Source organism: Odontesthes bonariensis, chromosome 5, assembly GCF_027942865.1.
Source record: "Odontesthes bonariensis isolate fOdoBon6 chromosome 5, fOdoBon6.hap1, whole genome shotgun sequence".
In the NCBI taxonomy this organism is placed as follows: Eukaryota; Metazoa; Chordata; class Actinopteri; order Atheriniformes; family Atherinopsidae; genus Odontesthes; species Odontesthes bonariensis.
The window spans coordinates 40,935,300-40,962,744 of NC_134510.1; the positions used below are offsets into that span (position 1 = coordinate 40,935,300).

General features: G+C 44.8%; 1 protein-coding gene across 5 annotated transcripts in view; it reads left to right on the forward strand.

Moving 5' to 3' along the window:
- The window catches only part of atp2c1 (ATPase secretory pathway Ca2+ transporting 1), a 56,686-nt gene that overhangs the window by 19,508 nt on the left and 9,733 nt on the right, over positions 1–27,445 (forward strand). For all 5 annotated transcript variants that reach the window (XM_075466388.1, XM_075466389.1, XM_075466390.1 and 2 more), the window contains exons 4-18: positions 3,312–3,401; positions 5,831–5,866; positions 5,951–6,012; positions 8,493–8,601; positions 11,616–11,771; positions 13,625–13,693; positions 14,201–14,276; positions 14,360–14,426; positions 16,001–16,125; positions 18,541–18,638; positions 18,910–19,005; positions 19,201–19,290; positions 22,224–22,328; positions 23,251–23,407; positions 23,485–23,655. In XM_075466388.1, coding sequence (XP_075322503.1) covers positions 3,312–3,401; positions 5,831–5,866; positions 5,951–6,012; positions 8,493–8,601; positions 11,616–11,771; positions 13,625–13,693; positions 14,201–14,276; positions 14,360–14,426; positions 16,001–16,125; positions 18,541–18,638; positions 18,910–19,005; positions 19,201–19,290; positions 22,224–22,328; positions 23,251–23,407; positions 23,485–23,655 — 1,507 coding nt within the window. The remainder of the gene's footprint in view (positions 1–3,311; positions 3,402–5,830; positions 5,867–5,950; positions 6,013–8,492; positions 8,602–11,615; positions 11,772–13,624; positions 13,694–14,200; positions 14,277–14,359; positions 14,427–16,000; positions 16,126–18,540; positions 18,639–18,909; positions 19,006–19,200; positions 19,291–22,223; positions 22,329–23,250; positions 23,408–23,484; positions 23,656–27,445) is intronic.

Genomic DNA, 27,445 nt, shown 5'->3' on the forward strand with positions numbered 1-27,445 from the left:
AGCTGCCTCCTGCAGCCTGACCACAGAGAACCAATGGGACAGAGAGCATCAGTCAGAAGGTCGATGTACCAGGGAAGCAGAGCAGAGGCTCAGCTCGGAGCGGCCTCGGGGAGCTGGTGGTGAGCAGCCAGAGGACGGAGACTCTGTCAGCTGCTGCCGTGCAGAGGCTAAATATAGAAAGAGAGGAGAGAGATGATGCAGGGAAGCAGGTCAGAGAGACGGAGGGCGGCTAAGGAGAGATCCAGCTGAAAGAGGACATTTCAGGTCGAGTCGCTGGTCCCTGGAAGGCTGACGCTGACCTGCGGTGGCCCCAGTTAATCTAATAACATGAAAATAAACCCAGTTTTAGGTGCAGTTTCTCCAAATGATTTCATATCTGAGGTGCTGTTCATGTGCTGAAGGAGGCAGAGGATCGTCCCCCGACACCTGCTGTGGTTTCAGGGGACGGATGCCGTCTGTGGCTCCGACTCTTTCTGACATTAATGTGCAGGAAGTCCATCAAAGATCTTTTCTCTGATCGCTAATGTTCCAGAATTATTGTGGAGAGTTTCCACCAAGCCTACAGGTGAAAGGTGTCTCTCTTTGGCTGTGTTCGAAACTGCATACTGCATACTGCATACTATATACTGCATACTACATACTGCATACTGCATACTGCATACTATATACTACATACTGCATACTACATACTGCATACTGCATACTATATACTACATACTGCATACTACATACTGCATACTACATACTGCATACTATATACTACATACTGCATACTACATACTGCATACTGCATACTATATACTGCATACTGCATACTATATACTACATACTGCATACTACATACTGCATACTACATACTGCATACTACATACTGCATACTACATACTGCATACTGCATACTACATACTGCATACTGCATACTACATACTGCATACTACATACTGCATACTACATACTGCATACTGCATACTACATACTGCATACTGCATACTACATACTGCATACTGCATACTGCATACTGCATACTATATACTACATACTGCATACTACATACTGCATACTACATACTGCATACTACATACTGCATACTGCATACTACATACTGCATACTGCATACTACATACTGCATACTACATACTGCATACTATATACTGCATACTACATACTGCATACTTCATACTGCATACTACATACTGCATACTGCATACTGCATACTACATACTGCATACTGCATACTGCATACTATATACTGCATACTGCATACTACATACTGCATACTGCATACTGCATACTATATACTACATACTACATACTGCATACTGCATACTGCATACTACATACTGCATACTGCATACTATATACTACATACTGCATACTACATACTGCATACTGCATACAACATACTGCATACTATATACTGCATACTGCATACTGCATACTACATACTGCATACTACATACTACATACTGCATACTACATACTACATACTGCATACTACATACTGCATACTGCATACTGCATACTATATACTGCATACTATATACTGCATACTATATACTGCATACTATATACTGCATACTGCATACTACATACCGCATACTACATACCGCAATAACAATAATAATTAGCTACTGAGTAGCATTGTAAATACTGTTTATTGTTTATTGTATTTTTGTACATATTGATATTTTTATTTTTTATTTTTATTTTTTTCCCTATCTTATTCTTATTAATCTTTCTTTTTCCTGTAAATAGAGCACTGCAACAAAGGAATTTCCCGCAAGGGATTAATAAAGTAATTCTGATTCTGATACTGCATACTTCCATACTGCATACTACATACTGCATACTACATACTGCATACTTCCATACTGCATACTACATACTGCATACTACATACTGCATACTTCCATACTACATACTGCATACTGCATACTACATACTACATACTGCATACGACATACTGCATACGACATACTGCATACTGCATACTGCATACTACATACTACATACTGCATACTTGCATACTACATACTGCATACTTCCATACTACATACTGCATACGACATACTGCATACGACATACTGCATACTACATACTGCATACTTCCATACTACATACTGCATACTTGCATACTACATACTGCATACTTCCATACGACATACTGCATACGACATACTGCATACGACATACTGCATACTACATACTGCATACTACATACTGCATACTACATACTACATACTGCATACTACATGCTGCATACTCATCGATCAGACAGTATGCAGAGCATTTACCCACAATGCATTTTGCTCCTGCCCGAGCTGAAATCAGCCGGCCTGAAGCTGATTTCTCTTAAGATCTAAACTCTGTAAACTTTAGCAACATTTGAAACATTTTCAGGAGAGAAAGTAGTCGTTTAGATCCCCAACGTGTTGAAAACCTGACTAAATACTGGCTGTTTACAATTTTGTTCCCACGAATTCGGCGCTACTAAAGCTAGCCGCAATGAGCTAACGCACTTCCGGTTATTTTCACAAAATAAAATACCCGTTGCCTTTTATCATAGGGAAAGCCATTACGGTACAATTGGTGCTTTTGTTTTGAAAACAGGAAGTGAACCTACCCTCGTTGTAGCTAGCTTGAAACTGCCGTTTTGACAGGAAATGACGATCGGCGACGTCACGTTACGTTGCATCTTGGGTGGTTTGAGTATGAGTAGTAACCTCATGATGCAAACCCAACATTTAGGAGAATCTAGTATGCATCTGGGAACTCCTCGCTTACTCAAACTCGCATACTAACTCAGAAAGTTAGTATGAGTAGTAGGAGAAGTATGCGGTTTGGAACACAGCCTTGGCGTTGCTTTCTGTTCGTCTGTTACAGATGTTCACTCGCATTTAGCGCTGATATGAAGCTGCTTTAGAGCCATTTCTACCCATCTCTCTGGTGTTCAGCGCTACTCCCGTGCTGAGCTCCGCGTTCCCGGCGTTAAACGAGTCGGTCGCAGCTGAATGATGAGTTTAGAGAAGCTGCAGGGGTGAATGGATTTATTGGGGGACATTGACTGGTTGAACCCACGCTTCAGAACTGAATGTTTGAACCTTAAAAGATGGTGAAAAAGGCTTTTTATCCCTCGAGTCTCTCTGGTATTAAATGTTCAAAGACCCACGAGGAGAGTTTCTCTCTTTGAACTTCCTCAGCCGGATGGAGGACTTCACACAGTTCTGTCGGTATACTCGATGATGATGGTTTATTGTAGCTCTGAAAGCAGCCGGCGTGTTATCTTCCTTACAACCTCGTCTTCTCTGCAGTTCAAGGATCCTCTCATCTTGCTCCTGCTGGCCTCGGCAGTCATCAGCATCCTGATGCACCAGTTGGACGACGCCATCAGCATCACAGTGGTACGTGGTAATAACTCACTTTGGTCCCTAAGCGCGACTGAACGGCTCCCAACGAGCCTTCAGACGTCATGCTGGATGTTTGCAGCTGCAGAAAAGCTGCTGAACGGAGCGTTTTCACGCCGCCATTGAAAACTGGCTTTCCCTGAGATTTAAAAGTAGAACGGTCAAAGTCACGATCACGAGATTTAATCATTAACCCATAAGAACCTGGACCCATTTCTACTTAAATGAAAATTAAGGGGGTCATAACACAGACTAAATGGACCACATTTCTTTCAAAATACCACCCACCACTGTCAGAGATCTGTACTGTGACATATGTCACATTGGGCGTTAAGAACCTGGATCATTTCTCCATCAAGGAAAATTATGGGGAGCATAAAACAGGATATATAGAACACATTTCTGACATTTTTCTCAAAATAACGCTCCCTAGTGTCACAGATGTGTCAATGGGTGTTAAATGGTTTAAATGGTTTGAATCTTTCCTTTAGCAACCAAAAACAAGCCATTTAAATTTAGCTAGCTCTGCCCGTAGCGGTAACCTGGCACACAGACATCTGGGAAATGTTATTATGGGAAAATACTAAATCACATGACCTGTCACATGACCCACCAGGATGTTAAGTATGGGTCACTCTGGGCAATTCATGAGTCGAAATCAAGGATAAAGTTTTTCATGGAATTTTCCAGAACATTTAAAGGGCGTGTGCCCTGTGTCCCGGTGGGTTCTTATGGGTTAAAATCTGATATTTTTAAATGATGTTAAAAAAAGAAATCACATTTCCTCAATCGTAAAATACTGCAGCACCACTGAGGCTAAAACTATTCAGTTATCCTGCAGATTGTTGCGTCATCGCTCCTTTGATAAAGTTGAGCGTTCTTATCCACTTTTCCTCCCGAACTGCAGCCAAGGCCACACTGACACAGCTCCCAGCACCAGCTTCCCTCCCTGTCCTCCTTAAAGTGCAGTTTTATCATATCAGGAGCACACGGTGCCCCCATGGGGGGGAATATGAGCAAAAACAGGCTGGTATCTGTCAGGAGGTCATTACAGGTTATACACAGTAACACTCAATACAATGCACATGAGAATTCATTTAACTTTAATGTGTGTAAGATGTGACTTATTTAACAGCGTTTAAAGTTTGTACTTTTATTTATTGAGTTGAAAGCTCAGGTCAGGGTTCAGGTGAAACAGCTAGAAATCATCAGGTGAGATGAAACACGAGACCAAAATAACACGTTAAAGAGCAAAGAAACGCAGACAAACAAAGAAGCATCATTAAACAGACATAAAACAGAAACCTGGCCTGTTCCCACGGACATGTGTGCACAGGTTGTTTACCCAAAGAATGTTCCAAGTAATCCGTAAAACAAATGAAGACAGCATGGATGTCGGAGTAAAACGAGCTTTTACAGTGCACAGTGAAAATGAGTACACCCCTGTTGAAAAGTAACATTTTGAACAATATTTTAATACACACACAAGTTATTCCCAAAACGTGCATAGAGTAAGTTTAATACAACATCTGTTCAGCTTACAACAGAAAAGAAAGGTCAATAATATAACTTAAATGACATATTTGTCCGTTTTTGTGAAATGATGCTGGTGCAAAAGTGAGTACACCCCTATGTTAAACTCCCTGAGAATGGGCCGTGTTGGCCCGAAATGTCATGAAATGAAAGGCATTAAAAGGGAGGTCATTGTTGTGCGTTTCATCCTTGCCTTACATTGAAATTTTACATTTTGAGTCTGCACCAGGCTAAAAGAGACGTGTGTGAGATTTGACTGAAATCCTATGGAGAGTATCATGATCTGCTTCAGTAGGCACAGTACATGTTGACAAGCATGTTTCTTTTGGTGAAATTCAGCTTCCTACTGTTGATGGCATCCATACAGCCCCAAACCATGTCACTTTTAAATGTTGGAATTGTGTTTTTGAGCCTTTTCCCTCCATTTTTCCCACATTTAAATGTTGGAATTGTGTTTTTGAGCCTTTTCCCTCCACTTTTCCCACATTTAAATGTTGGAATTGTGTTTTTGAGCCTTTTCCCTCCACTTTTCCCACATTTAAATGTTGGAATTGTGTTTTGAGCCTTTTCCCTCCACTTTTCCCACATTTAAATGTTGGAATTGTGTTTTTGAGCCTTTTCCCTCCACTTTTCCCACATTTAAATGTTGGAATTGTGTTTTGAGCCTTTTCCCTCCACTTTTCCCACATTTAAATGTTGGAATTGTGTTTTTGCAAAGTTAAAAGTGAATTTCCATTTGGAGGAGAGTTTAATGTGAAGTTTAGAGTGATTGAGGTCTTAATTATGATCAATCTGAAGGAATAAAGTCATATTTTACTTTTAGAACGATGTTAAATAGGATCTAAATACAGTCGTCTGTGTTTGGAGGATAAATTCTTGATGTCTTGTTGCAGGCCATCATCATCGTGGTGACGGTCGCCTTCGTCCAGGTACGTCCAGTCTGCGTGTGTTCGTGGTGTAGAACAGGAAACTTTACTTTTCTCTCCCTAACTTGTTGTACTTTCGTGTTTTAGGAGTACCGCTCAGAGAAGTCTTTAGAGGAGCTCGGGAAGCTGGTGCCTCCAGAATGTCACTGGTGAGTTTACTCAACCGTCCTTTTCTTCCTCCTCCTTCTTCTTCTGTGGTTACAACCATGTAATCCATGCATGGATCCTGCCGAGGCTGACAGTGACAAAGCTATCCACACTGCAATAAGAGAGTCAAGTCCAAGTCAAAAAGTCGGGTTAAATAACAATTCAAGGGACGCTTCACACCCAAATCAAATGGAAGTAAAGTGAGTAAAGTGTTATTTGTACAGCAGCTTTCAGGATAAACGTCACAAAGAGCTTCACAGCAAAATGCTCCAACATTCAACCAAAGTTTACCCAAAGAAAGTTTAAAAACATGAGTTTTAGTCCCCAGATCTGAACACGTGACCTCAGGCCCCTATCACATGACCTCAGGCCCCTCTCACATGACCTCAGGCCCCTCTCACATGACCTCAGGCCCCTCTCACATGACCTCAGGCCCCTATCACATGACCTCAGGCCCCTCTCACATGACCTCAGGCCCCTTTCACATGTCCTCAGGCCCCTCTCACATGACCTCAGGCCCCTCTCACATGTCCTCAGGCCCCTCTCACATGTCCTCAGGCCCCTTTCACATGTCCTCAGGCCCCTATCACATGTCCTCAGGCCCCTCTCACATGACCTCAGGCCCCTATCACATGACCTCAGGCCCCTCTCACATGACCTCAGGCCCCTCTCACATGTCCTCAGGCCCCTTTCACATGTCCTCAGGCCCCTTTCACATGTCCTCAGGCCCCTCTCACATGTCCTCAGGCCCCTCTCATGTGACCTCAGGCCCCTCTCACATGTCCTCAGGCCCCTCTCACATGTCCTCAGGCCCCTCTCACATGTCCTCAGGCCCCTATCACATGACCTCAGGCCCCTATCACATGACCTCAGGCCCCTCTCACATGTCCTCAGGCCCCTATCACATGTCCTCAGGCCCCTATCACATGACCTCAGGCCCCTCTCACATGACCTCAGGCCCCTCTCACATGTCCTCAGGCCCCTCTCACATGACCTCAGGCCCCTCTCACATGACCTCAGGCCCCTCTCACATGACCTCAGGCCCCTATCACATGTCCTCAGGCCCCTATCACATGACCTCAGGCCCCTATCACATGACCTCAGGCCCCTCTCACATGACCTCAGGCCCCTCTCACATGACCTCAGGCCCCTATCACATGACCTCAGGCCCCTCTCACATGTCCTCAGGCCCCTCTCACATGACCTCAGGCCCCTATCACATGACCTCAGGCCCCTATCACATGTCCTCAGGCCCCTCTCACATGACCTCAGGCCCCTTTCACATGACCTCAGGCCCCTTTCACATGACCTCAGGCCCCTATCACATGTCCTCAGGCCCCTCTCACATGACCTCAGGCCCCTCTCACATGACCTCAGGCCCCTATCACATGACCTCAGGCCCCTTTCACATGACCTCAGGCCCCTTTCACATGACCTCAGGCCCCTATCACATGACCTCAGGCCCCTTTCACATGACCTCAGGCCCCTATCACATGTCCTCAGGCCCCTCTCACATGACCTCAGGCCCCTCTCACATGACCTCAGGCCCCTATCACATGTCCTCAGGCCCCTATCACATGACCTCAGGCCCCTTTCACATGACCTCAGGCCCCTATCACATGTCCTCAGGCCCCTCTCACATGACCTCAGGCCCCTCTCACATGACCTCAGGCCCCTATCACATGTCCTCAGGCCCCTCTCACATGTCCTCAGGCCCCTCTCACATGTCCTCAGGCCCCTCTCACATGACCTCAGGCCCCTCTCACATGACCTCAGGCCCCTCTCACATGTCCTCAGGCCCCTCTCACATGTCCTCAGGCCCCTCTCACATGACCTCAGGCCCCTCTCACATGTCCTCAGGCCCCTCTCACATGTCCTCAGGCCCCTCTCACATGTCCTCAGGCCCCTTTCACATGTCCTCAGGCCCCTTTCACATGTCCTCAGGCCCCTCTCACATGACCTCAGGCCCCTCTCACATGACCTCAGGCCCCTATCACATGTCCTCAGGCCCCTTTCACATGTCCTCAGGCCCCTCTCACATGACCTCAGGCCCCTCTCACATGTCCTCAGGCCCCTTTCACATGTCCTCAGGCCCCTTTCACATGTCCTCAGGCCCCTCTCACATGTCCTCAGGCCCCTTTCACATGTCCTCAGGCCCCTTTCACATGACCTCAGGCCCCTTTCACATGACCTCAGGCCCCTCTCACATGTCCTCAGGCCCCTATCACGTTCCTCCCATATTCATACTTCTAATAACAGAGAGGGCCACATGTGGCTTCATCAACACGCACAGCAGTGGAGGGAAAATCAGCCTTTCACCGAGCTTTAACTGAACTCTTCTCCTTTTACGCTCGTTGTTGACTTTTATCTCGCTGTTTGATTTCACCGTTTGGGACTAAAGAAGCCGATCTGTCCTCGGGTTTGCTCAGTAAAGCTCAGGTTGATGAAATCTAACCGGCTGAACTCTCTCTGCCCCCCTCAGCATCAGGGAGGGGAACCTGGAGCACCTGCTGGCCAGAGATCTGGTTCCTGGGGACACCGTCTGCCTGTCGGTGGGCGAGAGGGTTCCAGCCGACCTCCGACTCTTCGAGGTACAAACACGGACACTGAGCCATGTTTAGGACGCGTTTCTGCTCTAAAGCTCTTTAAATTCCTTATTTTTATTTATTTATTTTTTTTATCATCCTCTCACTGACCCTTATAGAACCAGGAATTCTTTTTTTTGTTTGTTTAAGGCGAGACTACAGCTGAATAGGGTAATATTTTAAAATGATAGATATCACCATGAAACTTCCTCAGTTGATTACTTATACAAGTATGAAAAAAAAATGTATTACAAGTTTTAGAAATTTGTATGTTTAATTATGCAAATTAGGCATTATCTCATTAAATATGCGCACATTTGCATATATTTCCGGAAGATAGATCTGAACATATGATAAAGCCAGGTGCAAAATTCTTTTTTCATTTTGTTTACACACAAAATGAAAAGAAGATTACAGAGGGATTTCAGGATATCTGCTTTCATTTCCTAGGAAATCAAAATATACTGTCCATAGCCTAAAAAACATCAATTTTCGCCAATTTTTTTATTATAATGTCACATAAATCAGGCCAGGAATGATTTATCAACAAATCCTTCTGTAAATATCTTCAGAATACTGCTAAGTGTGTGACTGTAAAGTTTGGTGTTAGTAGGTGCTCCATAGGCTGAGATATTGATACTGGAAAAATACAAAAAACTGATTTTGAGAAAAGGGCATTTAAAGATTTAAATAGGGGTCTCGCCTTAAGAGTTTATTTTTTAATATTTTAAGGTAAGGCACATTGGAATAGAAATAAATGTCAAATTTACATTGAGCATTGTATCACCATAGTGTCAGTTTGAGCAAACATATTGATACAGTCAAAATAATGTGCATCTGGATGAGTTAAAAAAACAAACATACGGTCTACCTCCTTGAGTGTTTTTGGTTGTTTTGTCCCCACAACAATTCCAGAACAATACACAATTGTTGGGGGGGGGGGGGGGGCTACTTCTAATCAAATCAAATCAAATTTATTTATATAGTACATTTCATGTACAAACAATTCAAAGTGATTCACATAAAATAAAAGCATTGCAGCAGGGAGTGTAAGAAGCATTAAAAATACATAAAAGAATATGAAGAGAAACAAATAAAATAATTTAAATGATTAAAAGAACATAATAAGAAAGAAAGAAAATTATTAAAAGAATATAAAGAGAAAGAAATAAAATGATTAAAAGAATATAAAGAGAAATAAATAAAACGATTAAAAGAACATAATAAGAAAGAAAGAAAATGATTAAAAGAATATAAAGAGAAAGAAAGAAAATAATTTAAATGAATTTAAAAAACTAACAGTCAAGGACCTCTATGTATAGCAATTGAATAAGTATAATAAGTGTAATATGTAAGAACCAGGAAGTCTTATGTGTTCAGAAACATGTGGAACCATCTCAGCTGCGAGCTGCTCTTGGTTGAGTTGGTGCTGTTGTTGGTCCTTTAAGCTTTAGTCTTTATATCCTGTTTTTGTTTGCCCAGATGGTGGAGAAGTGTTTTTTTTTACCACTGAATCTGCATTAACTCCGCCCACAGCAAAGTATTTAAAGTGTTAGAAATAAAACCGTCTCATTCGGCCCATTGTACGTGCCCCGATATGAAATGGATCTGTTGGTAATCCCTCCAGATGTGAAATATGTTACTCAAGTTTTAATGTGCGAACGATGGCCTCAGACCGGCTGTGATGAGACAGAGTGAATGCAGAGGTAATCCTCCAGAGCCAACAGCTTATTCTAGTTCAGTCCAGTGTGTTGCAAGTTATACGCCGTGGTTTTAAAGGGATAGTTCTTCTCTTTAAAGGGACAGTTCTCCTCTTTAAAGGGACAGTTCTCCTCTTTAAAGGGACAGTTCTCCCCTTTAAAGGGACAGTTCTCCTCTTTAAAGGGACAGTTCTCCTCTTTAAAGGGACAGTTCTCCTCTTTAAAGGGACAGTTCTCCCCTTTAAAGGGACAGTTCGCCTCTTTAAAGGGACAGTTCGCCTCTTTAAAGGGACAGTACGCCTCTTTAAAGGGACAGTTCTCCTCTTTAAAGGGACAGTTCTCCTCTTTAAAGGGACAGTTCGCCTCTTCTGACATGAAGCTGTGTAACATCCCATATCAGCAGCATCATTTCTGAACATCTTCTTACCCCCTGCTGCGTCCTGTGAGCAGAGTTCCAGCCTCGTTTTGGTGTTGATGAAGGTAGTCCGGCTAGTTGGCTGGGGTTTAACAAATAAAGCAAAAAAACAGACTGTTTTTTTTTTTTGGGGGGGGGGGGGGGGGGGGGGAGTCGCTCATTGACTTGTAGCGCCCCCTATAATGCTTAAAAATGGTCCCTGCATTGGGATTAGTTTCACATGGGACGACGAAATTCGGTACACTCATTCATCATGCCCAGACGCACAAAAAAGTCTCTTTCCGCCATGGTCCCACGTCCACAGGAAGGCGGCCATTTTGGATGGAAGGTGCGTTTTGGTGCCATTTTTGCCCGATTCCACGCCTTGCATATGATCGAACTCGTCCCACAGATTTAATGCTACAGACTTCAAATTTGGCCAGGTTACTCTTAAGTCATGGGGGGGGGAATCATTGGGCAACTTTTTCAAAATTTAAAGGGTGTGGCCGTGGCGACGCCTCGGCGACGCCTCAGTTTGATGACTCGCCAGAAAAAGTTAAGTCGCTTATAACTCCCACATACATTATCCAATCTGTCCCAAACTGCATACGGTGAATGCTGGACCCAGCCTGAACGCGCACATATTATCATAGTGACATCCACCTATAGCGCCACCTGCTGGTGGTTGGAAATGTCTTCTTCTTTTTTTTTTTTTTTTCTTCACACCTCGCATTTCATCGAACTCCTCCTACATATTTATCCTACATGCTTCAAACTTGGCCAAGTTACTCTTAAGACCTGGGGGGGAAAATCATGGAGAAACTTTTCCAAACTCTGAACGGTTTTACTGTATTTCACTTTGGTCAGCGTTGGTGCTCTGATGATAAACTTAAGCTCTTTGCCTCCTCACCTGTTGACTCCCCCAGGCGTCCGACCTGTCTGTGGATCAGTCCAGTCTGACAGGGGAGACCGCCCCTGCTCCAAGTTCACCGCCCCACCAGCCGGCGGCCACCAACGGAGACATCGCCTCCCGCAGCAACATCGCCTTCATGGGGACGCTGGTGCGGTGCGGCAAAGCCAAGGTACCAGAAGCTCTTTCACCTCCCTTTGATGTAGTACTGCATACTACATACTTCATACTACATACTGCATACTACATACCTGCATACTGCATACTGCATACTACATACTGCATACTACATACTGCATACTAAATACTGCATACTGCATACTACATACTGACATACTGCATACTACATACTACATACTACATACTGCATACTACATACTGCATACTACATACTACATACTGCATACTGCATACTACATACTACATACTGCATACTACATACTGCATACTACATACTGCATACTGCATACTACATACTGCATACTGCATACTACATACTGCATACTACATACTACATACTGCATACTGCATACTACATACTGCATACTGCATACTACATACTGCATACTAAATACTGCATACTGCATACTACATACTACATACTGCATACTGCATACTACATACTACATACTGCATACTACATACTGCATACTACATACTGCATACTGCATACTACATACTGCATACTGCATACTACATACTGCATACTGCATACTACATACTGCATACTAAATACTGCATACTGCATACTACATACTACATACTGCACACTACATACTACATACTACATACTGCATACTGCATATTAAATACTGCATACTGCATACTACATACTGCATACTACACACTACATACTACATACTGCATACTGCATACTAAATACTGCATACTACATACTACATACTGCATACTGCATACTACATACTGCATACAACATACTGCATACTACATACTACATACTGCATACTGCATACTACATACTGCATACAACATACTACATACTTCCATTCTGCATACTCATCGATCAGACAGTATGCAGAGCGTTTACCCACAAAGCATTTCGCTTCTGCCCGAGCCGAAATCAGCCGGCCTGAAGCTGATTTCTCTTAAGCTCTAAACTCTGTAAACTTTAGCAACATTTGAAACATTTTCAGGTGAGAAAGTAGTCGTTTAGATCCCCAACGTGTTGAAAACCTGACAAAATACCGGCTGTTTACAATTTTGTTCCCACGAATTCGGCGCTACTAAAGCTAGCCGCAGTGAGCTAACGCACTTCCTGTTATTTTCACAAAATAAAATACCCGTTGCCTTTTATCATAGGGAAAGCCATTACCATACAATTGGTGCTTTTGTTTTGGAAACAGGAAGTGAACCTACCCTCGTTGTAGCTAGCTTGAAACTGCCGTTTTGACAGGAAATGACGATCGGCGACGTCACGTTACGTTGCATCTTGGGTAGTTTGAGTATGAGTAGTAACCTCATGATGCATACCCAACATTTAGGAGAATCTAGTACACATCCGGGAACTTCTGCTTACTAAAACTCACATACTAACTCAGAAAGTTAGTATGAGTAGTAGGAGAAGTATGCAGTTTGGAACACAGCCATTGAGAAAGGAACAAAACAAGGAAGTTATGAGAGGAAAATTAAACAAACTGATTGTTTCTGGCTGCTCTGTAAAGCCTCCCGTACATGACGCTCAAAAAAAAACCCCTCAGAAACACGGTCTTACTCCAGATCTGACAGGCTCACAGTTATTATTTCCCATCATGCACCTGGTGGAAATCAATGAAGTCGATTGATCAGCAGCTTTTAGCTGCAGGTGAAACGCTGCAGAAGCATTCGTGCTGTTTCCATAATGCGGTTTGCTGCTATCCGGATGTTAGTTATCCGTACGCTTTTCTGCCTCATCGCCATGGTTACCGTCAGCCACAGCTGCCCCTGCTTCCTGTTTGGAAGTCTCTGAGAGACGCAGAGATGCAGAATCTCACGTCTTCATGTGTGCTGTTTGTGTTTTTCTCTCAGGGCATCGTCATCGGAACCGGGGAGAACTCGGAGTTTGGGGAGATATTCAAGATGATGCAGGCTGAGGAGGTTTGTCTTCAACCAGCTGTGATTAAACTGATGAAACGCAGCTGGAAGCGCTTCTGTGGTGGCCGAGCTTTAAGAATGGATGCTGTTAAAAAAGACAAACTTTAAGCATACAGTGCTTAAGCTTTTTTCTGGTGTTTAAATGTTTTTTATAATTCACGGGTCAAAAATGACCCAAAAGACAATCTTTGTACCCTAGTGGTGTACAGCCTACATGGAAACATAAACAAAAATAAAGTCTGACTTTTTCTAATGATGGGGTCCCTTTAGGAAAAATCATAACATTTCAAGTTGGAAAAAGATAGTTTAAGGTATTTTTTCTACAGCTAAACATGGTTGTGGGTCACTTTTGACCTGCAAGACAACAGGAAGGGTAAACCTTCACTCGGATGTTAAGCACATTCCTGCTGCCATCAGCTCAGGAGCAGGAAGGCGTGTCCTCCTAGGCGTCCATCAGGGGACAGCGGGTGCTTCCTAACATATGTCCTCTCTTCTGTTTGTTGTGTTCAGTCTCCTAAAACTCCTCTGCAGAAGAGCATGGACCTGCTGGGGAAGCAGCTCTCGCTTTATTCCTTCTGCATCATCGGTGAGTGCGTCGTCCCCGCGGACCCGAACGCCCGCTCGCCGTCTCCGTGCTGTGCTTACTGTAGCCTGTTTGCTGTGTTTCAGGGGTCATCATGCTGGTGGGCTGGCTGCAGGGAAAGAGGATCCTGGACATGTTCACCATCGGCGTCAGGTAGCTTCCCTTCGCCCTGTCGTGCTTCTGCTCTGCTCTCACTCCTCAGAAATGTGCAGTCCTGCATCGGGATGGAAATCCCTTCCTTGTTTCAATTCCTTGGAATCGTTTGGCGATTTTTGCAAACGATTCCAGTGGGCGCGAATGACGTCACCACGCAACGTTGCGTGGCGAGTCCAGCGCAGCCAGCAGTCACACTGGAAAAAATGCCCCTCCAAAAATAAGTAAAAAAAAACAACAAATAAAAGATGTTTTTGCTTGAAATAAGCAAAAAAAATCTGCCAATGGAACTAGTGAAAATCGGCTTGTCAAGACTTCTTGAAATAAAATGTGATATTTAGGATTTTTGAGTTAAAAGTGATCTTGAAATTAGCTTAAAAACCTCTTCAAATGGAAAAAAAAAGCTCGTTTCATGTGAAATGTGACTCAAAACAATTTGTTTTCAAGACTTTTTCATTTAACAAGATATTCAAGATGTATTGTCTTCAAACAAGTCCCTATATCTGGCTGAAATGGTGCTTGTTAGGCAGTTGTGTCTGATATTAAGTGTAATGAGATACTCAATGAAACAAATATACTTGGTAAGAGTTAGATTTTTTCCAGTGCAGCAGTAAACATGGCGCCCAAGCGGTACAAACGCTCGAAGGTTTGATTACACATCCCTAAAAAAGACGACAACAGGGCAACTTGCAAAGTGAATATTTCACCAAAGGGAGGAAATACTACCAACATGCAATAACTATGAATGAATGTCGCGTTTTCGATCCGCTCCGGGCTAACGTTGGTGAATCTGAACCCAGCAACGTTAGCAACGTTAGCATGTCCTCGGCTAACACTGCAGGTAACTAACTAACAAACAAACACTGCCTATCATGTTAGCACCATTTGCCTGATTGTAAAAGCTGCTGTTAGTAACGGTTAAGGTTAAATGAATGCCTTCTCGGGCATTACATTTAGATGAAATCATGAGAGACAGAGCCTGACTGGCTCAGAGCCAGAGGCTGGTGGTACTACCCCCAGTTCACCTCTACCTCCAGCTTCTCCTTTCACCAGAGCAGGAAGAGTTCAATTACCCAGGCCAGGATAGACCAATGTGGACCTCACCGTTGTTGGGTTTGTGAGGTCATGACTCGTGTTACTTCTAAACTAAACTAGTTGATGCTAATCGACCGGTTTGTTGTCCTTTTTCTCCAAATGAGAATCGATAAGGGAACCGACAAAGAACCGAATCGTTAAGCAGAATCGAAAATGGAATTGGAATCGTAAAAATCTCATCAATTCCCATCCCTATGTGAAACCATCCGAAAGTTCTGCTCTGCTCTCACTCCTCAGAAATGTGCAGTGGACCCCCCCCCCCCCCCCCCCCCCCCGATCCTTTTGGGAGCGAAACGTCCCTTTGAAGTCCCCACTGTCTTTTGTTCTGTTAGTTTGACTGATGCACTTTTACTTTGGTCTTCCTTCCCTTGATGACACGGTCCTTCATGTTGTGAAGCGGCGGCGCCTCCAGGTGCTTCCGGAGCTCTGAGGCCGAGCAGAGAAAGAAGGTAAAGTCTGATTTCTGCTTCCTCCTGCAGCCTGGCGGTAGCCGCCATCCCAGAGGGTTTACCCATCGTGGTGACGGTGACGCTGGCGCTCGGCGTGATGCGCATGGTGAAGAAGAGGGCCATCGTGAAGAAGCTTCCCATCGTAGAAACGCTCGGTAACGTAGTAACGTACTCCGACTTAATACACAAATCTGCTCATTGAGTCTCAAACTGAGACTGGATCTAAACTGGAGGGATGTGATGTAATAAAGAAGGGAAATGCAGCTCCGCAAGCTTCTTTGCTCTGATCATGGCTGCTGCTCACATTCATCCAGATCATTTCTCTGTCAGAGGGTTCCTGAGCAGGTTTGATGTTTTCCTGTTTGTTAATGTTACTCGTTTACCCGTTGACTTGATTACTCGTTGACTCGTTACCCGTTGACTTGTTTACTCGTTGACTCGTTACCCGTTGACTTGTTTACTCGTTGACTCGTTACCCGTTGACTTGTTTACTCGTTGACTCGTTACCCGTTGACTTGTTTACTCGTTGACTCGTTACCCGTTGACTTGTTTACTCGTTGACTCGTTACCCGTTGACTTGTTTACTCGTTGACTCGTTACCCGTTGACTTGTTTACTCGTTCACTTGTTGACTCGTGTACTATTTGACTCTTTGACTCGTGTAGTATTTGACTCGTTACTCGTCGACTCTTTGACTCGTTGACTCGTGTAGTATTTGACTCGTTGACTCTTTGACTCGTTCACTTGTTGACTCGTTTACTCGTAACTTGTTGACTCGTGTACTATTTGACTCTTTGACTCGTTGACTCGTGTAGTATTTGACTCGTTAACTCGTTGACTCGTTGACTCGTTCACTTGTTGACTAGTTTACTCGTAACTTGTTGACTCGTGTACTATTTGACTCGTTGACTCGTTACTCGTGTAGTATTTGACTCGTTAACTCGTTGACTCTTTGACTCGTTCACTTGTTGACTCGTCGACTCTTTGACTCGTTCACTTGTTGACTCGTCGACTCTTTGACTCGTCGACTCTTTGACTCGTTCACTTGTTGACTCGTCGACTATTTGACTCGTTCACTTGTTGACTCGTTTACTCGTAACTTGTTGACTCGTGTACTATTTGACTCGTTGACTTGTTACTCGTCGACTCTTTGACTCGTTGACTTGTTGACTCGTTACTTGTTGCCTCGTGTAGTATTTGACTCTTCGACTCGTTCACTTGTTGCATCGTCGACTCTTTGACTCGTTGACTTGTTGCATCGTCGACTCGTTACTTGTTGACTCGTGTAGTATTTGACTCGTCGACTCTTTGACTCGTTCACTTGTTGCATCGTCGACTCTTTGACTCGTTGACTCGTTACTTGTTGACTCGTGTAGTATTTGACTCGTTGACTCTTTGACTCGTTACTTGTTGCCTCGTGTAGTATTTGACTCGTTGACTCGTTTACTCGTAACTTGTTGACTCGTGTACTATTTGACTCGTTACTTGTTGCCTCGTGTAGTATTTGACTCTTTGACTCGTTCACTTGTTGCATCGTGGACTCTTTGACTCGTTGACTCGTTACTTGTTGGCTCGTGTAGTATTTGACTCGTTGACTTGTTACTCGTCGACTCTTTGACTCGTTGACTTGTTGACTCGTTACTTGTTGACTCGTGTAGTGTTTGACTCGTTGACTCTTTGACTCGTTCACTTGTTGCATCGTCGACTCTTTGACTCGTCGACTCGTTGACTCGTTCACTTGTTGACTCGTTTACTTGTAACTTGTTGACTCGTGTACTATTTGACTCGTTAACTCGTGTAGTATTTGACTCGTTAACTCGTTGACTCGTTACTTGTTGACTCGTGTAGTATTTGACTCGTTGACTCTTTGACTCGTTACTTGTTGCCTCGTGTAGTATTTGACTCGTTGACTCGTTGACTCGTTACTTGTTGACTCGTGTAGTATTTGACTCGTTGACTCGTTGACTCGTTACTTGTTGCCTCGTGTAGTATTTGACTCGTTGACTTGTTACTCGTCGACTCTTTGACTCGTTGACTTGTTGACTCGTTACTTGTTGACTCGTGTAGTGTTTGACTCGTTGACTCTTTGACTCGTTCACTTGTTGCATCGTGGACTCTTTGACTCGTTGACTCGTTACTTGTTGACTCGTGTAGTATTTGACTCGTTGACTTGTTACTCGTCGACTCTTTGACTCGTTGACTCGTTACTTGTTGACTCGTGTAGTGTTTGACTCGTTGACTCTTTGACTCGTTCACTTGTTGCATCGTCGACTCTTTGACTCGTTGACTCGTGTAGTATTTGACTCGTTAACTCGTTGACTCTTTGACTCGTTCACTTGTTGACTCGTCGACTCTTTGACTCGTCGACTCGTTGACTCGTTCACTTGTTGACTCGTGTAGTATTTGACTCGTTGACTCGTTCACTTGTTGCATCGTCGACTCTTTGACTCGTTGACTCTTTGACTCGTTCACTTGTTGCATCATCGACTCGTTGACTCGTTGACTCGTTGCTACAGCAGGTCGGCGTTCTCTCTTTCTGTGTGTTAACCTTTCTCTTGTTGTTTCCCTCAGGCTGCTGTAACGTCATCTGCTCGGATAAGACGGGAACTCTGACCAAGAACGAGATGACCGTCACCCAGCTGTTCACCTCAGACGGACTCCACGCTGAGGTCTGACTCCAGATATTGATTCCAGTTTTTAAAGGGTGTAAAATGTCTCTTTTCTTTACTGTTAGTATTAATTATTGAGTTAATTAATTAATAAAAAAGAGGCTTCATTAATACTTCATTAGTTACCAGGGGACCGGCTCTGGTGTAATCCTGCCGGCCTGAAAATGTCTGAGGTGGTTTCTGTGATGCAGAGCTGGAGCTGGGAGGTTGTCTCCTTTTACCCACGGTGTTGTCTTACAGGTCTCCTTTTACCCACGGTGTTGTCTTACAGGTGACGGGTGTCGGCTACAACGGAGCTGGAGAGGTTTTACTGGACGGAGACGTCATCCACGGCTTTAACTGCCCTTCAATCAGCAAAATCGTGGAGGTGAGTTCACAGAAAGAAAAAATAAAACTGTCTGAAACTCTTCTGGATGGGCTTGTTGTCGCTAATACATAAATATAAATATATTATTATTATTTTTTAATTATTTATTATTATATTTATAATACATAAATAAAGTTATCTCAGTGTAACGCTCACCTGGAGAAGCAGAGCTCTGATGTGTGTGTGTTTCCTCAGGTGGGCTGTGTGTGCAACGACTCGGTCATCAGGAACCAGAACCTGCTGGGACGCCCCACAGAGGGCGCGCTCATCGCCCTCGCCATGAAGGTACGGACACACCAAGTGCCCACAGCGGGGTCTGTGTGACCCTTTAATACCCCTGAGGTGCTCACAGTGACCCTTTAATACCCTTGAGGTGCTCACAGTGACCCTTTAATACCCCTGAGGTGCTCACAGTGACCCTTTAATACCCCTGAGGTGCTCACAGTGACCCTTTAATACCCCTGAGGTGCTCACAGTGACCCTTTAATGCCCCTGAGGTGCCCATAGTGACCCTTTAATGCCCCTGAGGTGCCCACAGCGGGGTCTGTGTGACCCTTTAATGCCCCTGAGGTGCCCATAGTGACCCTTTAATACCCCTGAGGTGCTCACAGTGACCCTTTAAAGCCCCTGAGGTGCTCACAGTGACCCTTTAATACCCCTGAGGTGCTCACAGTGACCCTATAATACCCCTGAGGTGCCCACAGTGACCCTTTAATACCCCTGAGGTGCTCACAGTGACCCTTTAATACCCCTGAGGTGCTCACAGTGACCCTTTAATACCCCTGAGGTGCTCACAGTGACCCTATGATGCCCCTGAGGTGCCCACAGCAGGGTCTGTGTGACCCTTTAATACCCCTGAGGTGCCCACAGTGACCCTTTAATACCCCTGAGGTGCTCACAGTGACCCTTTAATATCCCTGAGGTGCCCACAGTGACCCTATAATGCCCCTGAGGTGCCCACAGCAGGAACTGTGTGACCCTTTAATGCCCCTGAGGTGCCCACAGTGACCCTTTAATGCCCCTGAGGAGCCCACAGCGGGGTCTGTGTGACCCTATAATGCCCCTGAGGTGCCCACAGCAGGGTCTGTGTGACCCTTTAATGCCCGAGGAGCCCATAGTGACCCTTTAATGCCCCTGAGGTGCTCACAGTGACCCTTTAATGCCCCTGAGGTGCCCATAGTGACCCTTTAATGCCCATGAGGAGCCCACAGCGGGGTCTGTGTGACCCTTTAATGCCCCTGAGGTGCTCACAGTGACCCTTTAATGCCCCTGAGGTGCCCACAGCGGGGTCTGTGTGACCCTTTAATGCCCCTGAGGTGCCCATAGTGACCCTTTAATGCCCCTGAGGTGCTCACAGTGACCCTTTAATGCCCCTGAGGTGCCCACAGCGGGATCTCTGTGACCCTTTAATGCCCCTGAGGTGCCATAGTGACCCTTTAATGCCCCTGAGGTGCCCACAGCAGGGTCTGTGTGACCCTTTAATGGCCCTGAGGTGCCCGTAGTGACCCTTTAATGCCCCTGAGGTGCTCACAGCAGGGTGTCTGTGACCCTTTAATGCCCCTGAGGTGCTCACAGTGACCCTTTAAAGTCCCTGATGTGCCCACAGTGACCCTTTAAAGCCCCTGAGGTGCTCACAGTGACCCTTTAATGCCCCTGAGGTGCTCACAGTGACCCTTTAAAGCTCCTGAGGTGCTCACAGTGACCCTTTAAAGCTCCTGAGGTGCTCACAGTGACCCTTTAAAGCTCCTGAGGTGCTCACAGTGACCCTTTAAAGCTCCTGAGGTGCTCACAGTGACCCTTTAATGCCCCTGAGGTGCTCACAGTGACCCTTTAAAGCTCCTGAGGTGCTCACAGTGACCCTTTAAAGCTCCTGAGGTGCTCACAGTGACCCTTTAAAGCTCCTGAGGTGCTCACAGTGACCCTTTAATGCCCCTGAGGTGCTCACAGTGACCCTTTAAAGCCCCTGATGTGCCTACAGTGACCCTTTAATGCCCCTGAGGTGCTCACAGTGACCCTTTAAAGCCCCTGATGTGCCTACAGTGACCCTTTAATGCCCCTGAGGTGCTCACAGTGACCCTTTAAAGCCCCTGAGGTGCCCACAGCAGGGTCTGTGTGACCCTTTAATGCCCCTGAGGTGCTCACAGGGACCCTTTAATACCCCGGAGGTGCCCACAGTGACCCTTTAAAGCCCCTGAGGTGCCCACAGTGACCCTTTAATGCCCCTGAGGTGCTCACAGTGACCCTTTAAAGCCCCTGAGGTGCTCACAGTGACCCTTTAATGCCCCTGAGGTGCTCACAGTGACCCTTTAATGCCCCTGAGGTGCTCACAGTGACCCTTTAAAGCCCCTGAGGTGCTCACAGTGACCCTTTAATGCCCCTGAGGTGCTCACAGTGACCCTTTAAAGCCCCTGATGTGCCTACAGTGACCCTTTAATGCCCCTGAGGTGCTCACAGTGACCGTTTAAAGCCCCTGAGGTGCCCACAGCAGGGTGTCTGTGACCCTTTAATGCCCCTGAGGTGCTCACAGTGACCCTTTAAAGTCCCTGATGTGCCCACAGTGACCCTTTAAAGCCCCTGAGGTGCTCACAGTGACCCTTTAATGCCCCTGAGGTGCCCACAATGACCCTTGAAAGCCCCTGAGGTGCTCACAGTGACCCTTTAATGCCCCTGAGGTGCTCACAGTGACCCTTTAATGCCCCTGAGGTGCTCACAGTGACCCTTTAATGCCCCTGAGGTGCCCACAGTGACCCTTTAATGCCCCTGAGGTGCTCACAGTGACCCTTTAATGCCCCTGAGGTGCCCACAGTGACCCTTGAAAGCCCTTGAGGTGCCCACAATGACCCTTGAAAGCCCCTGAGGTGCCCACAGTGACCCTTTAATACCCCTGAGGTGCCCACAGCAGGGTCTGTGTGACCCTTTAATGCCCCTGAGGAGCCCACAGTGACCCTTTAATGCCCCTGAGGTGCTCACAGTGACCCTTTAATGCCCCTGAGGTGCTCACAGTGACCCTTTAATGCCCCTGAGGTGCCCACAGTGACCCTTTAATGCCCCTGAGGTGCCCACAGTGACCCTTTAATACCCCTGAGGTGCCCACAATGACCCTTGAAAGCCCCTGAGGTGCTCACAGCGACCCTTTAATGCCCCTGAGGTGCCCACAGTGACCCTTTAATGCCCCTGAGGTGCTCACAGCAGGGTTTGTGTGTGTTTGTGTGACCCAGATGGGCCTGGAGAGTCTGCAGAAGGAGTACATCCGCCTGGAGGAGCATCCGTTCAGCTCGGAGCAGAAGTGGATGGCTGTTCGTTGTGTTCACCGCACGCAGCAGGTCAGTCCTCCACCAGCAGATGGATTCTCCTTTTGAGGCCGTCGCTCCTCCACCAGCTGCTGAAGCTGTGACCTTAGTCGTACCTGGAGGTCCATCTTTAAAGCGCACCGGCTGTGTTCCACACCGCATACTTCTCATACTAACTTTCTGAGTTAGTATGTGAGTTTCAGTAAGCAGAAGTTCCCGGATGCATACTAGATTCTCCTAAATGTTGGGTATGCATCATGAGGTTACTACTCATACTCAAACTACCCAAGATGCAACGTAACGTGACGTCGCCGATCGTCGTTTCCTGTCAAAACGGCAGTTTCAAGCTAGCTACAACGAGGGTAGGTTCACTTCCTGTTTTCAAAACAAAAGCACCAATTGTATGGTAATGGCTTTCCCTATGATAAAAGGCAACGGGGATTTTATTTTGTGAAAATAACAGGAAGTGCGTTAGCTCACTGCGGCTAGCTTTAGTAGCGCCGAATTCGTGGGAACAAAATTGTGAACAGCCGGTATTTTGTCAGGTTTTCAACACGTTGGGGATCTAAACGACTACTTTCTCACCTGAAAATGTTTCAAATGTTGCTAAAGTTTACAGAGTTTAGAGCTTAAGGGAAATCAGCTTCAGGCCGGCTGATTTCGGCTCGGGCAGGAGCCAAATGCATTGTGGGTAAACGCTCTGCATACTGTCTGATCGATGAGTATGCGGTATGTAGTATGCAGAATGCGGTATGTAGTATGCAGTATGCGGTATGTAGTATGCAGTATGCGGTATGTAGTATGCAGAATGCGGTATGTAGTATGTAGTATGCGGTTTCGAACACAGCCTCAGACTCTGTTTGTGGCTTTTCTGCTGAGACGCACAGAAAAAGACATAAAGGTTTGTCCTCCTGAACATGTCTGCTACCCGTCTGTGTGATGTCTCCCCTCTCAGGATAAAACCGAAGTTTACTTCGTGAAGGGAGCTTACGAGCAGGTGATTCGCTTCTGCAGCTCCTACAACAGCAGAGGAGCCGCACTGCCCCTGAACCACCAGCAGAGGGAGCTGTACCAGCAGCAGCTCAGCTACATGGGCAGCGCCGGGCTCAGAGGTTCGGAACCAGCCCGTGACGTCGCGTCCCTGTTCGGCCCGAGCACGTCTCACAACATCTCGTGTGTGTTCCCTCAGTGCTGGCGTTCGCATCGGGCGCTCAGATGGGGAGCCTGACCTTCCTGGGTCTGGTGGGCATCATCGACCCTCCCCGGTCGGGGGTCAAAGAGGCCATCGGCATGCTCATCAGCTCCGGCGTCGCCATCAAGATGATCACCGGAGACTCCCAGGAGACCGCTGTGTCAATAGGTCAGAGGCCGTCTCATTAAAGGGTCATTCTGCTGTTCCCACAGCTGGCCAAGTCAACCAGGGCTGGGCAACGATTAAAATGTTTAATCTTAATTAATCACATGATTTCCCTGATTAATCACGATTAATCGCATTTGTACGCAGAATCCAAAAAATGAATCCAAAAGTAGCGTATAGCGTTTAGCATTTAGCTTTATTTTAAATGTGCTGCCATATGAATGAAAGTGCCATAACATTTGTTGTGCAAACACACTTTTAACATCAGCATCTTTCTGTAGTTTTTATGTAGAAGCCTCGCTCCACTGTCTGTTTCCTTGAATGACTTGCTGCTATCAGTTGTGTGTTTTGCCTTTAAGTGATATTTTAGACTGGAACTACTACGCTGAGAAGACAATTCAACTTGGCAGAGTTTACAGATGACTTTGGTTCTGTCGACTCCGCCGTCTGGAAGAACTTTAACATGAAAATGGCCGAGTAAAAGTTCCGTACCCTTCTCCATGTTTGGTGGATCCTCCGATTACTTTCTTTTCCGGTTCCACAGCAGACAGCAGCAGACTTTTACAAAATAAAAGCCTGTGAGCAGCAGACTTTTACAAAATAAAATTAATAAAAAAAAACAAAAAACAACTGCGTTAATGCGCGATAAAATATTTATCAGCGTTAAATAATTAGCGAGTTAACGCGATAATTCGCCCAGCCCTAGTTATAACTAGAAAATTTCTGAAGAAACTTTGATGGGTGCCAATCTACTGCCCGCCCTATCAACAAACCATTTAGTTCAGTTAAAGTTGAGAGTCTCCTGTCACATATAAACTTTGAATGAGGTCTCTGTGATGTCGTATGGCTGAGTTATGAGGCCTCCAAAATAGGGCAGTTTTTGGCTCGTTAAGTGCTTTTCAATCGATTTTCTGCGAGGCCCAAAATTCATAAGACAGGTCTGCTGAAGACAGTTATGTCATTTTTATCAAGGTCCTGTTTAAAATACAGCTTTTATGGCATTTTCAAAATGGCCTCGGTAAGTGCTTTTCAATGCATTTTCCCATTGCATTGTGGGTATTTTCAAACTTCCCCTCACTATCGGTTTAAAGGAGAAACGCAGATCAGATTAAAACATGAAGCTGTTATAACAGGGCAGCCATCTTGGCTCTGGCCCTCATAAGCAGTCTTAGAACAGAGCAGGCTAACAAGGCGTTGCCACGGTAACAGGAGCAGGCGCGGCTCGTCTGTGTTTCTGACATGTACGCTCACTATGGCTTCTTAAAATTGCACTATAATTTTGACTGCACTCGAGTGTCTCGAACAAGCGGTCGCTGTTCGAAAAGTAAAAGTCGTATCTGAATAATTCTTGAACTGTCAGCGCTCCAAGAGACGGCAGAATTCAGCGGTGTAATTTTCATTACTACTACTATGTGTGGCTCGTTTTTTTTATGGCAGTTTTAAAATCATTTTTCACCTGAATTTGGTGACTTTAGGCATTTTATAATGGGCGGAATGTCAGCTGGAGGGCCGACTCTCTCCGCTCAGAGGCGATTTGTGAGGAATATGTGTGGCAGAGCTCAATGAGTGTGACTTTCTGTGAAAGAGGACAAAAATACCTACATTTTGAAGTAAAATTTGTCCAGATCGGGCAGTTATTTCAGACATGAGAGATATTTGTTTGAGGAATTGGTGCAGTATCGATTTTGGAGTGAGGATTTGAGTGGGAGAGACACCTCAGCTGAGATGTAGTCTTCCTAAAACGTAAACTGCCGTTGTGTCAAAGCTGTATCAACAAACCCTTTGGTTCAGTTAAAGCCGAGAGTCTCCTGTCACATATGAACTTTGAATGAGGTCTGTGTGATGTCGTATGGCTGAGTTATAAGGCCTCTAAAATAGGGTAGTTCTGCCAAAAACCGTCCTGTGGCTGTGTTCGAAACCGCATACTACATACTACATACTGCATACTACATACTGCATATTACATACTGCATACCACATACTACATACTACATACTGCATACTGCATATTACATACTGCATACTACATACTACATACTGCATACTACATACTACATACTGCATATTACATACTGCATACTACATACTACATACTGCATATTACATACTACATACTGCATATTACATACTGCATACTGCATACTACATACTGCATATTACATACTGCATACTACATACTACATACTGCATATTACATACTGCATACTGCATACTACATACTGCATATTACATACTGCATACTACATACTACAAACTGCATATTACATACTGCATACTGCATACTACATACTGCATATTACATACTGCATACTGCATACTACATACTGCATATTACATACTGCATACTGCATACTACATACTGCATATTACATACTGCATACTGCATACTACATACTGCATATTACATACTGCATACCACATACTACATACTGCATATTACATACTGCATACTGCATACTGCATATTACATACTGCATACTACATACTACATACTGCATATTACATACTGCATACCGCATACTACATACTGCATACTACATACTGCATATTACATACTGCATACTGCATATTACATACTGCATACTACATACTACATACTGCATATTACATACTGCATATTACATACTGCATACTGCATACTACATACTGCATACTACATACTGCATACTACATACTGCATACTACATACTGCATACTACATACTGCATACTGCATACTACATGCTACATACTGCATACTGCATACTGCATGCTACATACTGCATACTACATACTACATACTGCATACTACATACTGCATACTACATACTGCATACTACATACTGCATACTACATGCTACATACTGCATACTGCATACTACATGCTACATACTGCATACTGCATACTACATACTGCATACTACATACTGCATACTACATACTGCATACTACATACTGCATACTGCATACTACATGCTACATACTGCATACTGCATACTACATGCTACATACTGCATACTACATACTGCATACTGCATACTGCATACTACATACTGCATACTACATACTGCATACTACATACTGCATACTGCATACTACATGCTACATGCTACATGCTGCATACTGCATACTACATACTGCATACTGCATACTACATACTACATGCTGCATACTACATACTACATACTGCATACTGCTTACTACATACTGCATACTGCATACTACATACTGCATACTACATACTGCATACTACATACTACATACTGCATACTACATGCTACATGCTACATACTGCATACTGCATACTACATGCTACATACTGCATACTACATACTGCATACTACATACTGCATACTACATGCTACATACTACATACTACATACTACATACTGCATACTACATACTACATACTGCATACTACATACTGCATACTACATGCTACATACTGCATACTACATACTACATGCTACATGCTACATACTGCATACTACATACTGCATACTACATGCTACATACTACATGCTACATACTGCATACTGCATACTGCATACTACATACTGCATACTACATGCTACATACTGCATACTGCATACTGCATACTACATGCTACATGCTACATGCTACATACTACATACTACATACTGCATACTGCATACTACATGCTACATACTGCATACTGCATACTACATACTGCATACTACATACTTCCATTCTGCATACTCATCGATCAGACAGTATGCAGAGCATTTACCCACAATGCATTGCGCTCCTGCCCGAGCCGAAGTCAGCCGGCCTGAAGCTGATTTCTCTTAAGC